Here is a 25308-nt window from a genome sequence, read left to right on the forward strand (position 1 = left end):
GAAATCTTTACCTGGGTAAGATTAGCAACAAAAAGTGTTATCTTTATAATCAGCAAATTATCTGATGGGACATTGTATTTCATACTTATGCTTATCAAAAGCAAAACAAATGGTTGCAAGATACTAAAATGTTTGGCTTTTTTTTTTAAATCATGGATGTCCAATTGCTCTAGCACCATTTGTTGATAAGACTGTCTGCCCTTCCTCGCTTCCGTACCTTTGAAATCAGCCTGGCTTATCTGTGTGCTTCAGTTCTATCTGGGCTCTATCTCACTGATCTGTGCGTATATGCCTCCCTGTACTACACTGCCTGGAGTACTCCAGCCATATAATAAGGTAGACTACGTATTTTTTTCACTTTATTATTTCGAAAGATTATTTCAGCTACGTTAGAGTGCTTTTCTCTGTAAATTTTAGAATGAGCTTGTTCTGTTGATAGGAATTGCATTAAATCTGTGTATTAATTTGGGTAGGATTGAAATTTATACTATGTTGATTACTCCAGTATGTATGTTTGTTTATTTAGGTCTTTTTTTTTAGAATCATTTTGTAATTTTTAGCATACAGATCCTGTGCATATTTTTGTTAAATGTATACCTAAATATTTTATTTTATTGTGTGTTGATTGTAAATGGTGTTTGGGTTTAATTTTGGTTTCCACATGTTAGTATATAAAACTGTTACTGATTTTTGTGTGTTGATTTTTATATCCTACTACTTTGCTGAATTTACTTATTCTAGTTTTGGTGTTTTCCATAGATTCCTTTGGGTTTTCATGTCATCTGCCTCCTGGTGGTCAGCGCATGTCATAGCGAGAGGAGGTTAAACAATTTGCATATTAGGCTTTTATTATATGGAATATGGGTCTGTAATTTCCTTTTCTTGTGATAACTTTATCTGAGTTTGATATCATTATTAGGGCCTCATAGAATAAGTTGGGAAGTGTTTCCTTCTCCATTACTCTTTATAAGAGTTTGTAAGGCTTTGGTGTTAGTCCTTTTTAAAATATTTGATAGAATTCACCAATGAAGCCATCTGTCTCTAGGCTTCTTTTTATGGCCGGGGTGAGGAACCTTCTTTCTGCCAAGGGCCATTTGGATAACTATAGCATCATTTGAGAGCCATGCAAAAGTATCAACTTAAAAATCAGCCTGCTATATTTGGTCAAACGTTTAACTCGCCGCTAATGCCTTGGCAGGGCCAGAGCAAATGATTTCACAGGCCTATTTGGCTTGAGGGCCAGACATTCCCCACCCCTGCTTTATGGGCAGATATGAGGTCACTAATTTACTAATCATGTTATAGGTCTATTCAGATTTTCTATTTATTCTTGAGTTAATTTCAGTAGTTTCTGTGTTTCTGGTTATTTGTCCTTTTCATCTAGTCTGACTTATTGGCGTACACTTTTCCTAGTTATCCTCTTACCCATTTACTCCTATAAGGCTGGTAAACCCTTTTTTATCTCTGTAAGATTAGTTCCCTATTTCATTCATGAACGATTTTCAGCTTACCTAAAAAGTTTGTTAATTTTGTTGATGTTTTCAAGGAACCAGTTTTTTGCTTTATTAATTTTTTTTTATTTTCTGTTCTCAATTTTATTTCCACTTTAATTTGTATTATATTCTTTTTTTCTACTTACTTTGGGTTTAGTTTGCTCTTTTTCTAGTTTCTTAAAATTATAGGTTAGGTTATTTGAGATATTTGTTTCTTTTTCATTTTTAAAATATATTTTTATTGATTCAAAGAGGAAGGGAGAGGAAGAGAGAGTTAGAAACATCAATGATGAGAGGGAATCATAGATTGGCTGCCTCCTGCACACCTCTACTAGGATCTGAGCTCACAACCTGGGCATGTGCCCTTGACCGGAATCGACCCTGTGACCCTTGAGTCTTCAAGCCAATGCTGTATACACTGAGCCAAACTGACTAGGCTTGTTTCTTTTTAATATAAGCATATACAGCTAAAAATTTTCTCCTAACACTTCTTTCCCTACATCTTATAAGTTATATGTGGTTTTGTTTTTACTACAAAATATTTTCTAATTTTCCTTCTGATTTTTTAAAAATTTTATTGTTTAAGGTATTACATATGTCTCTTTTTTCCCCCCACTGACCTCCCCCCAGCCTCCCCAACCCCCGCCCCCTGTGTCTTGAGTCTGTTGGTTGTGCTTATATGCACGCATACAAGTCCTTTGGTTGATCTCTTCTCTCACCCCACCCCCCACCCCCCTGCCCCCAAAACCTCCCCTACCTTCCCATGTAGTTTGACAGTTTGTTTGATGCTTCTTTGCCTCTATCTTTGTTCAACAGTTTTGTAATGTTCTTTATTATCCATAAAAGAGTGAGATCATGTGGTATTTATCTTTAGCTGACTGGCTTATTTCATTTAGCATAATGCTCTCCAGGTCCATCCATGCTGTTGCAAATGGTAAGAATTCCTTTTTTTTTTTTTTTATAGCAACATAGTATTCCATTGTGTAGATATACCCTGTTTCCCGAAAATAAGACAGTGTCTTATATTAATTTTTTTGCCCAAAGTTGCGCTAGGTCTTATTTTCAGGGGATGTCTTATCTTTCCATGCGCTAGGTCTTATTTTCGGAGGATATCTTATTTTTGGGGAAACACGGTACCAAAGTTTTCTGATCCATTCATCTGCTGATCAGCATTTAGGCTGTTTCCAAATCTTAGCTATTGTATATTATGTTGCTATAAACATAGGGGTACATATATTTTTTCTGATTTGATGTTTCTAGTTTCTTGGGATATATTTCTAGAAGTGAGATTACTGGGTCAAATGGGAGTTCCACTTTTAATTTTTTGAGGAAACGCCATACTGTGTTCCACAGTGGCTGCACTAGTCTGCATTCCCACCAGCAGTTTCTTATTTGACACATTGATTATTGTTTTTAATAAATATTTTTTCTTTCTACTGATTTGTAATTTTACTCTATTGTGGTTGGAGAACATGGTTTGTATGACCTCATCCCTTTAAAGTTTTTGGGACTTGTTTTATAACCTAACATATTGTCTGTCTTGGAAAACGTTTCGTGTACACTTAATAGAACGTATATTGTATTGTTGGAGTGTTCTATTGATGATGTTAGATCTAATTGGTTCCTAGTGTTGTTTGGGTTTATTGTAATTTCATTGTTGATACTTTGCCTAGTTTTTCTATTCATTTTTGAAGGCCGGATATTGAATTCTTCAGGTATTTTTGTTGAATTTCTTCTTAACATTTCTGTCAGTTGCCGCTTGTATTTTGGAGCTCTCTTGTTTTATGTGCATATATATTTATAATTGCTATATCTTTTGATAGATTGATCTCTTTGTCATTATGAAATGTCTCTAGTAACATTTTTGTTAATTTTTTTTTTAATGATTGTCCTGGGCATAGCAATTAACACCTTAATTTATAATAGTTTTATTCAGATTAATACGACTTCCTCTTCAAATATTTTTCCTGCCTCTTCTCCTTCCTTTTCTTCTGGGACACCAATTGTGCAATTGTTGGTGGTATTCTCGATAGTATCTCATAGAGGTCACTGAGGCTTTGTTCATTTTTCTTCATTTTTATTTCTCATCAAATAATCTCACCCATTTTCACGTTTGCTGGTTCTTTCCTACACATTATTGAAATATGCTGTTGAGTTCCTTTGGTGCATTTTTTACTTCAGTTATGTACTTTTAATTTCCAAATATCTATTGGTATCCTTTTTCTAATTTCCTTCTCTTCATTGGTATTTCTATTTGGTGAAACCATCATTCTCTTTATTTTTTTTCCTTTTATTATTTATTTATTAACAAACTTAAAATAGCTTATTTAATATTTTTAGTAAGAGCTACATCTGGTCTTCCAGAGCGACAGTTTCTGTTTATTTCATTTTTTCCTGTGTATGGGACGTATTTTGTCATTCCTTTATATTCCTTATAATACTTTATTAAAATTTGGAGAATTTCAGTAATTACACTTATTGAGTTTCTTTCATAAATCCCTTTGTACCTTTAATGTGGGAAGTAGATAAGTTAAATGTAAATTACATCTTTCAGATAAAAAAACTAGTAAGGGAAGGAATAAAGTTTCAATCATAAAGTATCTTTATAGATAGAGGGGTCCATACAAAACTAGTCCAAAATGTTTAAAAATTTTTATTATTGAGCATTTTGCTGAAACAAGATCCTGAGCAAGTATAACTATGAAAGTTATATTAATGTCATTAATGATAATTCATTTTGAAATAGTAATGCCATTATTTTAACCAGTATTCCCTATCTTTCATCTTTCACACTTTGTCCTAGGCATAGATGGCAAAATAAGCTAACCAGGAACTAGTTACAGATTGTGATAAAATAGGGCATACGAGAGACAATAGCAGGGAAATGCTTGAAACAGTTACAGGAGGTCTCTCTGGGGTGGCTTTTAGATTGACACTTGAAGGAGAATTCACCAGCCATGAGAAACGGATTTCAGGCAAGGTGGCTCTTTGACACAGGATTTGGGGGCCCTTCCAAGTCATGGCCTTTCTTTAGTCTGGGTTTTAAAAAGGTCAATTAGATAAAGATAAGATAGTCTGAACTTCTAGTTTGATGATGGCAATTTATGCAATAATAGCAGCCACCAAATACTGTATGCTTCCAGTACTTTCTTCTTGGTTTTCTCTATTAAGTAAACAGAAAGTTTCTAACTAGGAACTCCTACTTTTTATCTCCTACATGAGAGCATCTGGCTAGCCAATTAATTCTTATTAGTTTCTTTGTTCTTCTTACATCAATAAATCTGTCTTCAATAGGTGTATAACAAAAATATACTTTCTAGATCATCTGAAATTTCAGTTTATGTTAACAGGTGAGGAAAGGGCTGAGGAATGGGTGAACTGGGCAGAACTTCATACTCACAGTCCTTTCTTCTGAACAGCTTATCAGTGGAGAGATGTTCTTTGCACTCCAAATGTACTCTATGTCAGTAATTCCTTTGGCGTCATTAGCTCTGACCTAAGTTTGAAATCCATCTACAAGCTAGGACTAGAGACAACAACCAGAAAAAGGTCATTTGCACCAGTTAATACCAACTTACACCTGAGCAAAAAGGTGGGATTTCATTCATGCACTTAATATTCATTGAATGTTCTCTGTATACTAAAAACTGGTGGGGAATGAGCAGGAGTAGAATAGGTTGCATGGAGAAGAGACTGTTCTAGGATGTGACCGCTGCTGGACCCAGAACAGACTTCACTTCCCCCAAATCCATCCCCTCAGAAACTGATCTCCCTGCTGCCCAAGGCAAGCTCCCAAGGTGAATTTTCCTTACCTGGAGCTGATCTTCCTCCTGTACCCCTATGCATCCTGCCCTGTTCTATATAACTTAGAGGCAGAGGATATCCATGTTCTCTTGTCCACTCAAGGCACTCCTCATATGTAAGTTACCTTAATAAACTATTTTATTTTTAAAATTTGTTTATTGATTAAGGTATTACATATGTTTCCTTATCTCCCCATTACTCCCCATCCGCCCCCCACCGATGCCCTCATCCCCTGTTGTCTGTGGCCATTGGTTAGACATATGCATGCATACAAGTCCTTTGATTGATCTCTTCCCCTTCCCCTCATCCTTCTCTACCTTCCCTCTGGGTTTGATGGTCTGATCTATGCTTCTTTGTCTCTGGATCTGTTTTTGTTCATCAGTTTGTTGTTTATTATATTCCACAAATGAGTGAGATTGTGTGATCTTTTTCTTTCTCTACCTGACTTATTTCACTTAGCATAATGCTCTCCAGATCCATCCATTGCTGTTGCAAATGGTAAGAATTCCTTAATGTACAATAGTAATCCGTTATGTAGATGTACCACAGTTTTCTAATCCATTCATCTGCTGTTGGGCACTTAGGCTGTTTCCAAATCTTAGCTATGGTGAATTGTGCTGCTGTGAACATAGGGGTGCATATATTCTTTCTGATTGGTGTTTCTAGTTTCTTGGGATACATTCCTAGAAGTGAGACCACCTTAATAAACTCGATGTAATGATGGACTTGTCAGCCTCTTTCTCTGGTCTCTCAGCCCTGGGAAATTTTACCAACAGGTTGGCAGTGTGGTTAAAGAGAAACACAGCAATGGAGGTGATGGGTTTCCCAAAGTAAAATCAATATGTGATTACTCAGATTAACAGGAAAGTGATGCTCGAAGGCAGGAAAACACCACTTAATTATGTAAAGTAATCTAATTAGCTAATATCTAATTCTACTGCTTGACTTTCAGCTTTAGCCATATGCCAGGTATATGGGATTAGACAGCAAGTTTCTTCCCTGAATGCCCAAAGATCAACAAGGAGGAGCCAACTGAAATTCCATTGTTTTGTGCTTTTTAAAAATTAAATTTTTATTTTAGAACAATCCAAGTTTTATGTAAAATTTCAAAGATAGTACAGAGTTTCTGTATAAATTCTCACCCAGTTTTCCCTATAATTAACACTTCCCTTAATGTGTACTTATTACAATTAATGAACCAGTATTCATACATTATTATTAAGTGAAGCGCCCATGTTTTCTGATTCCTTAGCTTTTTCTTAATTTCCTTTTTCTTTGTAGGATCCTATCCAAGATACCCATTACATTTAGTAGTTATGTCCCCTGAGGCTCCTCTGTCTGTGACAGTTTCTCAGACATTTCTTGTTTTTTTGTGACCGTGACAATTTTCTGGAGTACTAGTCAGGTACTTTGTAGAATGTCTCTCAGTGAGATTTGTCTGTTGTTTTTCTCACAATGAGACTGTGGCTAAGTAATTTTGGAAGGAAGACCACAGATATATAAATGCTATTTTTATTATAAGTCATATCAAGGTTATATACTATCAGCCATGAACTTTCACTGTGGAAATTGTGTAATGTTCTCCATTGTGAATTTACTATTTTTTCTTCTTTTCTATATTGTTTTATTTGGAAGGAAATCACAGTGTGTATCCCAGGCTTAAAGAGTGGGGAGTTACACTCCACCATCTAGTTTCTGTGTAAATTATTAAGAATTCTTCTGTCTAGGAGTTTTGTCTCTTCTCCCTCACTTATGTATTTATTCACTCATTTATTTATAGCAGTATGGACTCATAGATATTTTATATTTTGGGTTATAATCTAATACTACTTTATTTTACTGTTCAAGTTGTTTTAGCTTTGGCCATTTGGGAACTCTTTCTGTTCCTATGACATATTCCCATTAATGTAGGGTTTTTGGTTTTTAGCACTTTCTCACTTTCTGGCAAAACAAGATGCTCCAGTTTTATCCTGTATTTTTCCTGCCTTAGCCCTAGATTCAGCCACCTCTCTAGGAAACCCTGATTCCTTTTTTTGGAGGATGGTATTAGAAACCAAGACCTGGGTGCTAAGTGTGCTCTTTGCTACTAGGATAGAGTTACTTCTAGGCCTCCTCAACTGACAGCAAGGAAATTTATGTGTGTACACTAACCTGCACATATACACATCCATTTATTTCTGTATGTAATTATATCATGCTGAACATACTGATGTTGCCAACTCTAATCCATTACTACATAGATTATTCTAGCCTTCCTTTGCTTTTGTGTAAACTCTTATACGAACAGTAAGAAATTTAACTCCCACTATCTTCCATGTACTTAATTGTTCAATTCCAGTATGCATGTATCAGCATCAGAATTATTAACACAAACCCCTGTGGGAACTAACTTTATCAGCTAGAGTACAGTGCTTATGTAGTTTCTTTTGCTTGTAGCCTAACAGATTCCACTAATTTCCAAGTTATTTATATTATCATCTTTCCTCATCCTGCCCCCATTAGTGAGTTGATTTCATACATTTGTAATATCGTTAAATTGTTTTGTTACCTTCTGCATTCCATTATGGGATCCCTTGATCTCCTAAATGATTTTTTAAAAATCCTCACCCAAGAATATGTTTTTATTGATTTTTGAGAGGGTGAGAGAGAAAGATAAGAGAACATCGATCAGTTGCCTTTAGTATGACTGGGTACTGAACCTGAAACCTGGGTATGTGCCCTTATCAGGAATCGAACCTGCTACTTTTTGGTGAACGGGACAACACTCCAATTAACTGAGCCACACAAGCCATGTCCTGAATATTTTTTTTAATTGCACACATTAGGTTTACTGTTTGTGCTGTAGAGTTTTGGTTTGACAACTGCAGTGTCTACATTATAATGTCATGTAGGGTACTGGAGTTTCACTGCCCAGAAAAAACTTGCTATGCTTCACTTTTTCAGCCTTTTGTTCTCTCCCCAAACCCCTACCAACCACTGATCTTTTTACCATTTCTATAGTGTTTCCTTTCCCAAAATGTCATATACTTGGAATCATACAGTATGTATGTAGCCTTTTCTTTTACTTTTTGTCACCAACTAGTAGTTCTTTGTATAGTGTGTCTGTTACCTGTAGAAGGACATCTTGATTGTGCCCAGTTGTGCTGATGAATAAAGCTGCTGTAAGGAATTGCATGCAGATTTTTATGGACATATATTTTCAAATCAGTTGGGTGAATATCTAGGAACATAACTGCTGTGTTGTGTGGTAAAGGTGTGTTAGCTTTCTGTCTTGGCTTTGCATTGTGCTCGGTTTCTTGGAACAGAATAATCTTTTTGCCATTTTCCTCACCCACCCCTACCAGGTCTGTTTTGACTGTTGATCCCAAGTCATATCATCCCTTTAAAAGAGCAGATATAAAATGTCAACTTACCATTTTGGGGGGAAATACAATCTTGTAGTGATCTTTGCTAGGTGTTTGTTTTATTTCTAGTAATCTATCAGTGTAAATAATCAGCTGCATTAGTCAAATATGACTATTTTGTGCTTTCTGGCAGTATAGTAGGAATAGATATTTTGCAAGTCGTTTACACAGCCTGTAGTTTGTTTAAAACTAGTTTCTAATTGTTGTGTTATTTTATTTTAAAGCATTCTATTGTTGCTAAAACCCTGAAGTATTAGTCATATTTTCCTCTTAACTATCACCATCAAGCAGTTTATTTTTAAAATATAAAAACTGTAGCAGTGAACTTTAAGATAAAAATATTTTAAGTAAAATTAATGTTTCTTTAAATGATAGTATGTTTTGTTTTTTTCACAGCATTTATTCAGTCAGAGAGCATAATAGAAGTACTGCGTTTTGACGATGGAGGTCTACTACAGGTAAAGAATATCTCAGTGTCAAGCCTTAAATGATACTACTTTTCTTTTAAATATGTAACTGCCTTCTGTGAAATATATTTTATGAGCTTTATGTGGGGAAAGGGCAGTAGAATCACCTATATACATAAAAGCTTAAGTGACAGTTAACAGCCGAATGACCATTGGCCAGTTGATATGACACGCACTGACCACCAGGGGGCAGACGCTCAACGCAGGAGCTTCCCCCTGGTGGTCAGTGTGCTCCTACAGCCAACCTCCCATGTCCCATCTCTCTCTCCATCCCCGCACCCCCCACTGGCCAACCTTCTGTGCTCCCCCCCCCCCCAAACTTCCATGGCCCCTCCCCCTACGTCCCGATACGGGGCGGAGGGCAGCAGGTCAACCTTCCATGAACCCTCCCTCTGGCTGGCCAGGCCGAGAGACCCCCACCCATGCACAAATTTGCACACTGGGATTCTAGTTGGTAATAATAATTAAAAAACAACTACTCCTGAGTTGTAGGAATTATCTTTTAAATTAAATATTTCCATGAGGTGTAGGGAGTGAGTCCGATTAGGAGCAGTGGAATCCGTGTCACCTCCACGAGTATGGAACAAGTGAGTGAAACACTGAACTCAGTGTTGGCCTCCCAAATATTTATCTGGACAAGAACTTCTCAAAAGGGTGTAAGTTCTATAGATTTACATCTATGTCATCCTTCCACTTGCCATCTTAAATCCATCTTTAAATATATTTTACATAAAATTAGAAAAAGTAATCTGATAAAATCCTGTCTTTCAGTTCCAGTTTAGATATTATCATGAAGCCTGCTGTAGTGTTCAGAGCTAAAATCAGTTCTAGAATTTCAGAGCTGAAAGGAACAATAAAAGCTGTCTTAACCAGTTCTCTGGTTTTTGTGGCTGGTGTGTTTCCTGCCCCCCACTCCAAACTTCATTTATATTCTATGTTTGTTTTACCACCTTATCATGATAGCATTTGTTTTTTTGTTTGTTTTTTTTTTAAATATATTTTATTGATTTTTACAGAGAGGAAGGGAGAGAGACAGAGAGTTGGAAACGTTGATGAGAGAGAAACATCGACCAGCCGCCTCTTGCACACCCCCTACTGGGGATGTGCCCGCAACCAACGTACATGCCCCTCACCGGAATCGAACCCGGGACCCTTCAGTCCGCAGACCGACGCTCTACCACTGAGCCAAACCGGTTTTGGCGATAGCATTTGTTTTTAATACCATGTTATTTGGCAGCATAATTGATAATATTTTGTTCATTTTGTATTTAAAGAATTCCAAGTTTTAGATTAGGAAAGTTGCCCAAGATCTAGGACTTTATGGTAGTGGGATTGAGTGTGATTATTAGTCTTTGTATTATGCTGTACTGCCCATAATGTATTTGTTTACTTCTTTATAACTAAAAACATGACAAATATTGCTGAAAAAAAGGATTTTCTGTAGTTGTGATAAAAGCAGGGTTCTTGACACCAAAGAGTTATCATAGAAGTGCAATCTCTGTAAAAGAAAAACTGATGAATTAAAAACTTGCTCTGCAAAAGACCATCTGAAGTAGGTAAAAAGTCAGGCTGTGGACTAAGGGACAAAGAACCTAGTTTTTAGAATATATAAAGAACTCTCAAAACTCCATAATAATTTTAAAAATCTAATTAGGAGCTGGCAAAAGATGTGAGCAGACATTTTACTGAAAAGAAAATAAAAACAACAAAAAGGGTATGGGAAGCTATTTAACATTATCCATCAGGAAAATGCAAATCCAAACCACACACACAAAATAGTGACAACACTAAGTGCTAGCCAGGATGGAGAGAAACTGGAGCATCATGTATTGCTAGTGGGACTGTACCTGTACACCACTCTGGAAAATGGTTTGGCAATTTCTTAAAAAACTAAACATGTGGTTACTCTGTGAAATAACCTTATACTCTAGTGCATTCTCCCAGAGAATAGGAAATTTATATTCACAACAAGATATCTTCATAGAGCTTTATTTGTAAGTAGGGACCCTGTGCATGAAATTGTGCATGAGGAAGGGGGTATGTCCCTCAGCCCAGCCTGCACCCTCTCAAATCTGTGACCCCTCGAGGGATATCCAACTGCACGTTTAGGCCCAATCCCAAACGGGCAGTCGGACATCCCTCTCACAATCCAGGACTGCTGGCTCACAACTGCTCACCTGCTTTTCTGCCTGATTACCCTTAAACGCTTCTGCCTGCCAGCGTGATTGCCCCTAACTGCCCTTCCCTGTAGGCCCATTCACCCCCAATCTCCCTCCTCTGCCCGCCTGGTGCCCCCCAACTGCTCTCCCCTCTCGGCTTGATCACCCACAGCTGCCCTCCCTTGCAGACCATCTTGTGGCGGCCAACTTGTGTCCACATGGGGGCAGCCATATTTGATAACATCTTGTGTGTTGGAGTGATGGTCAATTTGCATATCACTCTTTTATTAGATAGGACAGAGGCTTGTTGCACAGGTGGCTGGTTTGCCCTGACGGGTGTCTCTGATCAGAGCGGGAATTCCCTTAGGATGTGGGGTGGCCTGGAGGAGAGGCCTGTGGTGGTTTGCAGGCTAATCATGTCCCCCGGCGACCCAAGTGGAGATCCTGGTATCTGGGATTTATTTATCTTCTATAATTGAAACTTTGTAGCATTGAGCGGAGGTCAGGGCAGGCCAGGACTGCAGAAGCTTGGCTTCCTCCATTGCTAGGGAAACTCAAGCCTCCTGCTTTCTCCAGTTCCATGACTGCCACCATTTTTGTTGGGATTTATTTATCTTTTATAATTGAAACTTTGTAGCCTTGAGTGGAGGCCAGAGCAGGCAGAAAGCTTGGCTTCCTCCATTGCCAAAAAAACCCAAGCCTCCTTCTCACTCTGGGGCCTCAGCCATCTTGCTTGGGTTAATTTGCATACTTTCTCCTGATTGGCTGGTGCATGTGGCTGGTGGGCGTAGCAGAGGTATGGTCAATTTGCATGTTTCTCTTTTATTAATGTTGACAGTAAAAAACTGCAAACAACCCAGGTGTCAGTGAGTGACTAGTTAAACAAGATTTGGAGCATCCATACCCTGGAACACCTGCTTAGCAGTAAAAAGAGGAGCATTTCTTGCCACATGCAGCAACCTGAGTGAATCACCAGAAATTACACTGAGTAAACAAAGCCAATCCCAAGATTCCACTTGTATGATTCTACTGTACATGACAGTTTTGAGATGATACATTTTGGTATGAAAAACAGAGTAGTGGTTGCTGGAGCTTGGGGGAGGGGAAAGCAGAAGGTGGGTTGTAAAGGGTAGCACCCAGGCTCCTTGTGGTGATGGAATGTTCTGAATCGTGACTATGGTGGAGGATTCATGAACATAGACGTGTGAGAGTTAATAGACACGCATATACTTAGATGAGTACAAGTACAATTGGGGTATGTAATTGTGTCGTTGTCATTGTCAGTATTCTGGTTGTGATCTTACGTGATAGCCTTTGCAGAATGTTTGCATTACAGGAAACTGGGTAAAATGTAGCTTTCTATTATTTTGGTTCTTATAGCTATGTGTGAATCTACAATTATCTCAATAAAAATTACATTAAAAATACACATAGGCAAACACATGAAGCAAAACAATTGTTTTAAAAAGTTAGGAAGACCCATTTTGTGAGTTAAAACTTTCAACAACTGCCTCACAGGCACTTTACCTGTTTTCAGTGATGAGATTATTTACAAAGAACCTTTTGGGGGATGGAGGTGAGTATTGATGAGAGGCAAGAGCACAAGTTTAGCTTTCTTAAGCAAGTTTAATTTTCTTAATCTTCTTCCTCTACCTCTACCCCATGCCTTGAAGTATGTCATTTTATATCTGAAGGTGGCAAAAAAAAAAATCTGGTCATCTGCATGGAAACTTGGCTCTGGGGAAAGCTGCACAGTGTGTGACACTAATATACTGCCCAGCATGGTCCCTGGTATCACTGACCTGTGTCCACGCCCCACCTTTACTATCGAGACCTTAATATCTAGGCTGGCACATAACTTGTGCCTTGTACACAACTAGCCTTGTTTGCCTAATTCTGTAGCAAATTTCATTTAGTTGAATTTTTCTTTCTGTTCAACAGTTGTATAGCATAAAATGATGATCACATTAAATCAAATTTGTTAGCAATAATATGGCCAACTTCAGCTTATGTAAGGCTAAAAGAAGTCAGTATTTGGGCACATATAGTCTTATCCCTGTGTAAGATGCGTAATAACTATTTATAATAACTATGTAATAATAGATAAGATTATAGGATTTGAGTTTTGACTCATACCATTTGCTCTTTGGCCAGTAATTTGAATCATTCAGAGCACACATGTCAAACACAAGGCCCGCGGGCCAAATCCGGCCCGCCAGGCCTTGCAATGTGGCCCGCACCGCGCTGTCATCACTGCACTCCGCTGCGTTCCATCACAATGACACACAGTGACATAGGAGGCTTGTGATCTCGCCGGCCGCCTCGCCGGCCGCCGTACTTGCTATCTATTACGCATGCGCATAGAAAACAAGTCACGCGAGATTCAGGAGGCATGACCTATAGTCCGGCATCCGATGTGGTTGTGCGGGTGGCAGAGCAGAGGAGAGAGTGAGTGTGCGGGCATAAAAAATACACAGCAGAAGCTGCCAGTTCCTGGCATAAAGTGCAGGCATAAAAATCACAACAGAATCTGATATCTGTACCCAGCCAGGCATTTATTGACTGACTTTTTTTTTCTCCACTCCATCTGCCAAATCAAGCTATCCCTGTGCAGTTTTCAACTTTTTCCTTCTAACGCAGATTTCCAATAAACTACATCTTTTACTGCCAATATTGATCCCAAAATGTCCAGGAAAAGAAAAGTTGACGGTGAAGGCAGACAATTTAATGACAAATGGGAAAATGAATACATGTTTGTGCTTAGAGAAGGCAAACCAGTGTGTATATTGTGTTATGAGACAGTGTCGGTGATGAAAGAGTACAATATACGTCGTCATTTTGACACCAAACATAATGTTAAGTATGGCAAATATACTTTGGAAGAAAAGCATAAAATTGTTAAAGAACTAAAAGGCAAACTACAATCACAGCAGCAAATGTTTACAAAGGCTACAGCGAAAAATGATGCTGCAGTGAAAGCAAGCTTTATAGTGGCTGAAGAAATTGCCCGTACTTCAAGGTGTTTTTCAGAGGGTGCCTTTTTGAAACAATGCATGCTAAAAGTGTGTGAGCAAGTATGTCCAGACCAGATACAGAGTTTTCAAAATGTCAGTTTGTCAAGAAACACCATTGCAGATAGAGTTCAAGAACTCTCAGGAAATCTATCATCACAGCTGGCCGAACAGGCATGCAGTTATCTCGCTTTTTCACTTGCTATCGATGAAAGCACAGACAACACTGATACAGCGCAGCTGTCCATCTTTATACGTGCTACGAAGACCGACCTCTCTGTCACTGAGGAACTTTTGGATGTAGCTGCCATGCATGGGACGACGACTGGTAGAGATATATTTGAGGCTGTGGAGAAATCTATAAATAATTTTAAATTACCCTGGGAAAAGTTGGTGGGGCTAACTACCGATGGCGCACCTTCAATGTGCGGAGAAAAGAAAGGTTTGGTTGGACTAATGAAGGAAAGAATGCAAAAAAGTCACTGCCACACACCCTTGATTACTTATCATTGCATTATCCACCAAGAGGCTATGTGTGGAAAAGTTCTGGACATGAATGACATAATGACCACAGTCATTAAAACTATTAACTTTATACGGGCACGTGGCCTGAATCATCGCCAGTTCCAGCAGTTTTTACAGGAGGTGGGTGCAGAGCATGGAGACGTGCCATACCACACAGAAGTAAGATGGCTGAGCAAGAGCGCAGTCCTCAAAAGATTTTTTGAGCTCAGAGAACAAATTGCTCTTTTCATGGAAAGTAAAGGAAAGCCCTTGCCTGAACTGTCGGATCCCACCTGGCTATGTGATTTTGCTATGATGTGTGACATATGCGAGCATCTCGCCCAACTGAATCTGAAGCTGCAGGGACGCAAACAAGTCATCACGAAGATGTCTGACATGATCACAGCATTCCAGCGTAAACTTCAACTATAGAAGTCCCAACTGGAACAGGACAATCTTGCCCACTTTCCCGTTTGTTTGAGTATCTTAACCACTATTTCTGGTACTTTTCCTTGCAGTCGGCTGGCTACCAAAGTTAGCCGTTTACTAAGTGAATTTGAGCGGCGCTTCTCTGACTTTAGAACACAGCACTCAGGCTTTGACATCTTTGCCAATCCTTTTACAGTTGATGTCAACAATGTGCCCCATCACCTTCAGATGGAGATAATCGAGCTTCAGTCTGACAGTGGCCTGAAATCAAGGTTTCAGGATGTTGAAATTGAGGACTTCTACCCTCTACTGCCCCCTGACTCAATGCCAGAGCTCCGACTTCATGCTGCCCATATTCTATCCATGTTCGGGAGCACTTATCTTTGTGAACAGATGTTTTCAATAATGAATCTGAACAAAAACAAGCACAGATCACGCATTACCGATGACAACCTCCATGCTGTTTTGCGGGTTGCTACAGCCCAAGAAATAAAACCAAACATTGACTCATTGATCCGGGGAAAACGGTGTCAGACATCTAGCCAGAAAACAAAACAATGAGCATTTTAGGTACATACCAATATTACTGTTTTGCTTGATACCAATATTACTGTTTTGCTTGATAGCATGTGAGTTGGTTAACAGCACTGTTAAGGAAAAGATTGTTCACTCATTTTAAATTCACATTTCTGGTTAACATTGTCAGTTTATGACTGTTCAGTAAACCATTTGGCCCGCGATTTAGGCTGGATTTTAGATTTTGGCCCCTTCTCTGATTGAGTTCGACACCCCTGATTCAGAGGCTTAGTTTCCTTATCTGTAAAATATAATTCTCTATGCTTCAATATGTTAGGAACTGCAAAGTTTACTAGAGATATAAATGTGACAGTCACATACTTTGGTTTATAATGCATGGAGTTTACAAATGAAAATTCTAAATTAATTCTATTTCTTAAGGTTATAGTAGGGTTTTCAGGCTCGTCAATACTTACATTTTGGACCAGGTAAGTTCTTTGTTGGGTGGAGTGGGGGAGGAAGGAAGAAGACTGGCCTGGGCAGTGTAGAGTATTTGTCAGTGTTCCTGGCTTCTGCTCTCTAGATTCCAGTAGTGTAGCCACCTCTGTTGTAACCATCAAAAATATCAAGACATTGGCCAGGCCAGTGTGGCTCAGTTGGTTGGAGCATTGTCCTGTACATCAGAAGGTCTTAGGTTCTTGTCCTTTGCTTACATTTCAGTCACAATATTCTTTTCTCCATTTTCTTTATTTATTTTTTCTTTTTGCTCTTGATTTATCAAAAGTTTTACTTAAGATGTAAGGTTATTAATGTATGACTCTACCTGACTTGCTATTTCTCCTCCTCTCTTGATATAATCCTTTTGTCTTTTTTAAATAGACAAGTTGATCTCATTTAATCATACTATATTTGTGTTTAATCCCAACCATCTAATTTTTATGCTTTCCTTTTTGTTTTTCCTCTTGATTTAGAGGCTTAATTTTCAGGTATATATATTTAAACCTTTATTTCTCAGATTTTCTTAAAATAAATAGTGTCTGTTGTGACCTCTCCCTTTCTCTCAGTACTTAGGGTGTGTTGTTGACATGTCCTGAGATTTTTACTCTTCATTATAGTTAAATAATTATTTTTCTACTTTGTGATTATACTTCAGAAACAACATTTACTTGCTACTTTTCTAACCTTATTTCCACAGTTCCTTTTCCTTGAGTACCTACTTATCTTTCACAAGACAGCTTCCTCATTTGTAATTCTTCATGACTAATCTTTTTGGGTAGATTATCTTCCTAAAGGTTCCTTCTCCCCCTTACCCCCCAATAAAGTATATATGGGTGATACATTTCCTGAATCTCCTTTCTATCAACTTCAAATGGGAACCAGGTTTGCTCTTCTACAATTGTTAGGTTACATTTCTCTGAAGTGACATACAGAGAAGTGTCACACTTAACAGTGGTCACTTGGTGTACAATTTGAAAAGTTTGACGTATTTATACCCCTGTGAAACCTTCACTACAGTCAAGATGATGAACATACCCATCACCCTCGAAAGTTTACTCGTGGCCTGTGGTGATCTGTCCACTCACACTCCATCTCTAGGCAACCACTGACCTGCTTTCTGTCACTGCCAGTTAGTTTATGTTTTAAATCACTTTATATAAAAGGAATCACACAGCATATACTTTAGGGGGATCTGAGTCAGCATAATTATTTTGATATTCATCCATGTTTCTGTGTGTTCCAATAGTTTATTATTTTTTTTTTTCACTCAAATATTATTTTCTTTTAAAGTTCTTTTTAAAATAATGCATACTTTGCTGAAACCAGTTTGGCTCAATGGATAGAGCTTCGGTCTGCAGACTGAAAGGTCCCAGGTTCGATTACAGTCAAGGGCATGTACATTGGTTGCGGGCACATCCTCAGTAAGGGGTGTGCAGGAGGCAGCTGGTTGATGTTTGTCTCTCATCAATGTTTCTAGCTCTCTGTCCCTCTCCCTTCCTCTCTGTAAAAAAATCAATAAAATATATTTTAAAAAATAACAATGCGTATTTATTGTAAAACTATAGGGCCAGTGCACAAAATTTGTGCACAGATAGGGTCCCTAGGCCTAGCCGGCAATTAGGGCCAATCTGTAGGGTAATCAAAGTGGTAATTGGGGCCTCTGCTCACATTCACCTTGGCTGGCCTGGGGCCACTCACTCACTGGCCCCACCCCCCACCAGTCGCCTCCCTCTACAGGGCAACCTGCGGGGTGATCAAGGGGGCCCTGCTCGCACTTGCCTTGGCTGGCAGCTTGGCACCACCTACTTGCTGGCCCTGCTCCTCCACCACCACCACTGATTGAGCGTTTGCCCCTTGGTGGTCAGTGCACATCATAGCGAGTGGTTGAGCGACCTTAGCACATCATTAACATATTACACTTTGATTTGTTGAAAGGCTGACCAGATGACCAGAGACTTAGCATATTAGGCTTTTATTATCTACTAGAGGCCCAGTGCATGAAAATTAATGCACTGGAAGGGAGATCCCTCAGCCTGGCCTGCCCCCTCTCACAATCCAGAGCCCTCAGAAGAAGGCAACACCTCATCACACCTCTACTGCTACCACTGCTGGCAACACAAGCCTCAGGTGGCCCTGGTTACCTGAGCCTCGGATGGGCAGCCACCATCTGAGGCTTGCCTGCACCTCAGACTGGCCCTTGTTGGCTGAGTGACTGAGGGGACTTGGGGACTCAAAAGGCAGAGCTGAGTGGACATCTTTGAGGGCGTGACAGTTAATTAGCATATTCTCTCCCTGTTGGCTGTGGGTGCCACCATCTTTGTGACGGTTTGAAGGTCAATTAGCATATTCCCTCTTTATTAGATATAATACTAATAAAAGGATACTATGCTAATTATACTGGGAGACTTTCTTGGAGACCTTCCAGCTTCCTTCTGGACAAAGACATGGTGGCAGGGCTGAGGTAGAGGTGGTTAGGCGTGATCAGGCCAGGAGTGGAGGGCAGTTGGGGTGATCAGGCTTGGGGGGGGGGGGGGTCTGTTGGCAAGAAGGCCAGCGGGGGGGTGGGGGGGCAGTTGGGGATGAGCAGGCCAGCAAGGAGGCAGTTGGGGGTGAGCAGACTAGCAGGCAGAGTGGTTAGGGGCAATCAGGCAGGCAGGCAGGTGAGCAGTTAGAAGCCAGTGGTCCCAGATTGCAAGAGGGATGTCTGACTGCCGGTTTAGGCCCAATCCCACAGGGATTGACCTTAACTGGCAGTGGACATCCTCTAAAGTAGGGGTGTCGAACTCAGTCAGAGAAGGGGCCAAAATCTAAAATCCAGCCTAAATCGCAGGCCGAATGGTTTACTGAACAGTCATAAACTGTCATTGTGATGGAAACGCAGCGGAGTGCAGTGATGACAGCGCGGTGCGGGCCACATTGCAAGGCCTGGCGGGACGGATTTGGCCCGCGGGCCTTGTGTTTGACACATGTGATCTAAAGGGTCCCAGATTGGAGAGGGTGAAAGCTGGGCTCAGCGCTTCCCCCCTATCCTCCTCCTCCCCCACATTAATTTCACGTACCAGGTCACTAGTATAGGATAATAAAGACATGTTTAATGGAAAAAGAAAACAAAGGTTCTCAAATCTTGAGTTTATTCTTTTTTTTAATTGCTGAGTAGTATTCCATTGTACAGATAGAACACATTTCATATATTCATTCATGGAAATTTGGGTTATCCTAAGAATTGACCAATTACTAATATAGCTAAAGCTATTTTAAACATTCATGTACAAGTCTTTGGGTGGATATAAGCTTTTGTTTCTCTTGGGCAAATATCTAGGAGTTCAGTGGTTAGGTCATATAGCAAGTGTATGTTTGACTTGGTAAGAAATTGCCAACCTTTTTCTAAAGTGGTGGTTTTATTTTGCTTTGCACTCCCATCAGTATGTATGAAAGGTAGTTCTAGTTACCTCACATCTACTCCAATCTTTTATATGATCAGTCTTTTTAATTTTGGACATTATAATAGATTAGAGGCCCAGTGAATGAAAATTCATGCACTAAATTGGGATCTCTCTGCCTGGTATACCTCCTCTCACAGTCTGGGAGCCTTCAGGGGCCGGTGGCGACCTGGTGATCAGGGGGAAGGTGACAACCCAATCACACCTCTGCTGCTGCCACTGCCAGCAGTGCAACCCTTGGCCAGCCCTGGTTACCAGTGCCTTGGGTGGCCCTAGGCAGCTGGGCAGCCGACATCCGAAGCTTACTTGCACTTTGGGCCAGCCCTGGGGTCTGGCGGGCTGAGGGGACTGGGGCACTTGGGGACTTTGGAGGCAGGTACCCCGGTGGGGCTGAGGGAACTGAGTGCTGCCATCTTGTGGCTGTGGGCGCCGTCATCTTTGAGGATGTGACAGTCAATTAGCATATTCCCTCCTTATTGGCTGTGGGCTGTGAGGGAGTGATGATCAATTAACATATTCCCTCTTTAATAGATAGGATGTGTAGTTAATTGTAGTTTACCTTAGTAGCTGATATTGAATGTCTTTTAATGTGCTTAGCTGACATTCGTATAATGGCCAGTTTTTAAAAGTTGGGTGGTTAATTATTCAGATTTCTTATATATGTTCAGAATATAAATTCTTAATCAAATATGTGATTTGCAAATATTTGCTCTCAATGTGTGGCTTGCATTTTCATTTTCATAACAATATCGTTTGGTGAATATATCTTGTTTTTTCTTTTATACTTGATGGGTTTTTTTTGTGTGTGTTTTGTTTGTTTGTTTGCCTCATTCAAGAAATCTTTTTCTATTTCAAGGCAATAAAGATAATCTCCTGTTTCCTTGTTGAAGTTTTAGAATTTTAATTTTTAATCTTAGAACTGTGGTTTATCTAAAGTTAGTTTGAGTGCCTTGTGTGATATAAGGATAAAGGCTTACTTCCCCCAATAGGTTTAGCTAGTTGTTCCAGCTCCATTCGTTGAAAAGTATGTTTCCTTATTGAATTGCATTGATGCATTTGTTGAAAATCAAATGACTACAAATGTGAGTTCATTTCTGGACGTTCTCCCATTCCATTAATCTATTTGCCTTTATACCAGAACCACACTGTCTTGATTGCTTATAGCTTTTTTTGAGTGTGGCAAGATATACATAATTTAAAAATTGCATTTTAAACCATTTTTAAGTGTACAGTTTAGTGATATTTGGTATGTTTACATTTATTTTCACATCAGCATCACCCAGCTCCAGAACTTTTTTGCCATCCCAAACTAAAACATTGTAACTCTCCTTAACCCAAACCCTTTACACCTTTCTATTTTCTGCCTCTATGAATTTGACTGCTCTAGGTACCTCATTCATAGAAGTGGAATCTTACCCTATTTGTCCTTTTGTGAATGTTTATGTCACTTGGTGTAAGTGTAAACTTAGTCTTCAAGGTTCATCCATGTTGTAGCATATATCAGAATTGTTCTGTTGTATAAATTACATTTTTTTGTCCATTTATTGATTGACAGACATTTGGGTTGCTTCCACTCTTTGGCTTATTGTGACTGATGCTACTATGAACATGGATGTCCACGCATCTGAGGCCCTGCTTTCTGTTTTCAATTCTTTGGGATCTCTATCCAGAAGTGGGTTTACTGGATCATATGGTCACAGTTTAATTTGTAGAAGAACTTCTATACCATTCTCCGCAGCAGCTGCACATTTTACACTCTTGCTAGCAATGTACATGGGTTTCAGTTTCTCCACATTACCAACCTCACTTACTCCAATTCCCAACACTGGCTATTTTCTGTGTTTGTTTTTACAGTAACTAACCTGATGGGAGTGAAGTGATATCTCATTGTGGTTTTTGATTTGTACTTCCCTAGTGATCAATAATGTTCAGTATCTTTTCATGTATCTGCAGAGACATACCCATTTGTATGTCTTTAGAGAAATGTCTATTCAAGTCCTCTCCATTTTTTTTTTTTAACCAGGTTGTTTGTTATTGTATGCTGTTGAGTTATGGATGTTCTTTATAAATTATGTATATTAATCCTTCATCAGATATGTGATTTATAAATATTTATTCCCATAATAAAAAGTTAAATAAAATTTTCTTTAAGTACAGAAAATGGAAGAGTTGAGACAGTGAATACCCATTCACCTACCACAGAGCTAGACCCAACAGTTGCTAACATTTTGCCATATTTGCTTTAGATGCACATGTACTTTCATGCACAACAAAATATATTGCTGGACCTGCCGGCATGGCTCAGGGGTTGAGCGTCAACCTATGAACCAGGAGATCACGGTTTGATTCCTGGTCAGGGCACATGCCCAGATTGCAGACCGATCCCCAGTGTGGGGTATGCAGGAGGCAGCCGATCAGTTAGCTCTCTCTTTATTGATGCTTCTATCTCTCTCTCCCCCTCTCTTTCAAATAAAAATATATTACATATATATATTTGGCTGAAATATTTTAAAGAAAATTACATCAAGACATTTTACCTCCACTCAAACATTCACTTTCAAAAATCAGGACATTTTCCACATCTGTCATATAGTCTTTATGTACATTCTCCAAATACCATTTCAAAATAACATATATTATGGGGAAAATAATGCCACAACTCTACTGTTATTTCTAATTATAATTTATAAGCTAACCTTTGGGGATAAGTTCACTAATTTAAAAAAATGTTTTTATTGATTTGAGAAAGAAAGAGGGAGAGAAAAACATCAATGTGAGAGAGAAACATTGACAGGTTGCCTTCTAGGTTGTTTGATTGGGGATCAAACCTGCAACCTGGACATGTGCCCTGCCTGGGAATCAAACCAGTGACCTTTCGCTGCATGGGACAGTGCTCAACCAATTGAGCAACAAGGGCCAGGACAATGATGGTATTTCTTAGAGTTTGGGCATTTGCTTACATATCATTAAATGTTTTATGTTCTTCATTGGTTTCCTCCCAACTTTTTACATTCTCTCTTATCCTCAAATCTGTCCTCTACATTAAAGCCAAAATAGTATCTTTAAAACCATGTCTGTCTCTGTCTCTTACTCCTCCAGACCCCTTATATTGCATTTAGGATATACACAATTTGAACTTCTTACCATGGCTTCTCACCAGAGCACAATGTAATCTGAATCTGCCCCCTTCCAGCCTCATTTTCCTCTCTTCTTTACCTTCTCTCCAAATTCCAGCCACATAAATCTGCTGCCTTTTTTCGAACATGCAGCCTCTCCCCTGTCTGAGGACCTGTGCACATCTGTTTTCTCCACCACCACCCAATCTTACTTCTGCGCACAGCTCTTTTTGTCCTTTAGGGCGGTGTTTTTCAACCTTTTTTGGGCAAAGGCACACTTGTTTCATGAAAAAAATCACGAGGCACACCACCATTAGAAAATGTTAAAAAATTTAACTCTGTGCCTATATTGACTATATATAAAGTAATTCTCTTGAATAGGAATCAAATAAACACAAAGAAAGTATTTTATAATTACTTTATTATGAAATATTAAGTAAACAAAATAGTGAAAAATTATAAAATTCTTGTCTTGTCTGCACCTACGGCACACCAGGCAACATCTCGCGGCACACTACTGTGCCGCGGAACAGCGGTTGAAAAACGCTGCTTTAGGGTTTAGTGTAAATGTTCTCTCTGCAGACAGCCGTCCCGAATCACATGTTTAAGCATGTCACCTATTCTCTGACACAGCACCTTTCCAGGGTTTGCATAGCCTTTTATTTAATGTTTAAGCACATTTTTCTTTATTTTTTCCCCCTATCATTGTTTATACCCCCATATCCTCTTCCATCTCTACCCACCTCGCTCCCTCTCCAATACCTGAGGTCTACAATGGCCGTTACTGCTGTGCACCAGCACGTGGCACACAGCGGTCAACAGTGAGCAGAGAGAGGGCCTGGAGCCACACTGAGTGATTGTGAAGACTCTTCTCATTGGAGGTGTTGGTCTGGCAAACTTTTAAAAAGCAATGACATTACTTTTTATTAGTTTCTTGTGTGTTAAAAAGTGTAATGGTGTAAAGCAGAGAAGCACAGTCATGTCTTGGGAAAATTTTTAAGTGTTTCCAGACCCAAAATTCAACACAAGCAGGTCTTTATTTTATCACAATCAATATGCATAATTATGTCTAGTTTCATGCTAAAACTTAACATCCTGACGAGTTCTCTTAGCCTTTTCTGATACCCTAAGGACATGGCTTGCAAAGGGACATACAAAATCAAGGGAGATGAGACTCAGATGCTCGAGGTTGTTTTGGTTACCAGAAGCAGGTACTAATAATGCAGTTGTTTTGTGAAGTGAAGTGGTATAATGTGAACTTACAAAAAGCAGAGGACACCTGTACATATTAGTGGTATGACAGATCGTTTCATATGATTTAGGTATCAGGTTTAACCTGAAAATTTAAGTGAGCATAAGATCATGATTAAATTTACAATAAAATATTTTGGATATTTTATATGTCTCTAGAGTAAAGATGTTTGTTTTAGTATTTTTACCATTGTTTTCTTTCTTTCGCAGACTGAGACAACACTCGGATTCAGTTCCTATCAACAAAAAAGGTAAAGAAGGAATATATTTATATATTACAATATATAAAATTCAGTAGATTTAGTAAAATACTAATATACTTTCAGTTCCTTCTGGGGGATTCCTACAATGTTCCCCATTTCTTCCCCATGCTTTTTTTGATGAAGAGGGAAAAAGTATATTATAAATCATATTATGTCATGTATTTCAAGTATTGTGTATGGAAAACCAAGTTTAAATCTGAATTTTCATGTGATGCGTTGAGTAGATATCATATATGAAAGGCTTTTACTCAGAGCTGTAACCTTGTGGCTTTGTCAGAGGATCAACTTTGTAACTCCCCAAAGACTGCTCTTGTAGCTCTCCCTGCCTTTTATGGACTGACCATTTCTGCCTTCAGTATGGCCAGAGGTCATTCTGTCTGCAGGCCCCTCGAGGGAAACTGGGAATAGTGAGACTCAGTCCTCTGGAAAGGATGTCTTTTTACACAGATTCTCACGACTACAAGAGAGCTATTTTACCCTCAATGTCATTAAACTGTCCCGTACACACGCATGTGAATTGAAGATGTCTTTCGTACCTCCACATTCTTTGTTTTTTTTGTAGTTTCTCACATGTATTATGGAGACAATATAAAGAATGATACTGCCTGATCCCCTTCCATATCCAGAGAGGCCTGCAACTGGTTTCTGGAGGGAAAGAAGAGCTTTTAGGGGATGAGAGATTCTTCATACTATAGTACATCCAGAAGTATCTCCACACCAAGTGAAATTCAGATGGCATCAACAGAACATTTTATTTTGAGACAGAGTAGCAAATATTCCCATTAAGAGTAGGACAACTAAAAACTACTTCAAAAATATGTATAATGGAACTCCTTCAGTAATCACTGTGTTGTTGTTTTTTTGCTCTTTCATATCTGCAGCTAAATGTCCCTGCTCCCCTATTGCTCTGTCCTTAATGTTTTACTTTTGTCTCTTGGACCTGATCTGCTTGT

The 25308-nt window shown here is 39.1% G+C and overlaps 1 protein-coding gene across 7 annotated transcripts in view; it reads left to right on the forward strand.

Annotated features, from left to right (window-relative positions):
• Positions 1 to 25308, forward strand: part of TMEM131 (transmembrane protein 131) — a 175139-nt gene that overhangs the window by 39965 nt on the left and 109866 nt on the right. For all 7 annotated transcript variants that reach the window (XM_036453908.2, XM_036453910.2, XM_045587252.1 and 4 more), the window contains exons 2-3: positions 9098 to 9159; positions 24303 to 24343. In XM_036453908.2, coding sequence (XP_036309801.1) covers positions 9098 to 9159; positions 24303 to 24343 — 103 coding nt within the window. The remainder of the gene's footprint in view (positions 1 to 9097; positions 9160 to 24302; positions 24344 to 25308) is intronic.

Source organism: Pipistrellus kuhlii, unplaced genomic scaffold (genome assembly GCF_014108245.1).
Source record: "Pipistrellus kuhlii isolate mPipKuh1 unplaced genomic scaffold, mPipKuh1.p scaffold_m20_p_27, whole genome shotgun sequence".
Classification (NCBI taxonomy): domain Eukaryota; kingdom Metazoa; phylum Chordata; class Mammalia; order Chiroptera; family Vespertilionidae; genus Pipistrellus; species Pipistrellus kuhlii.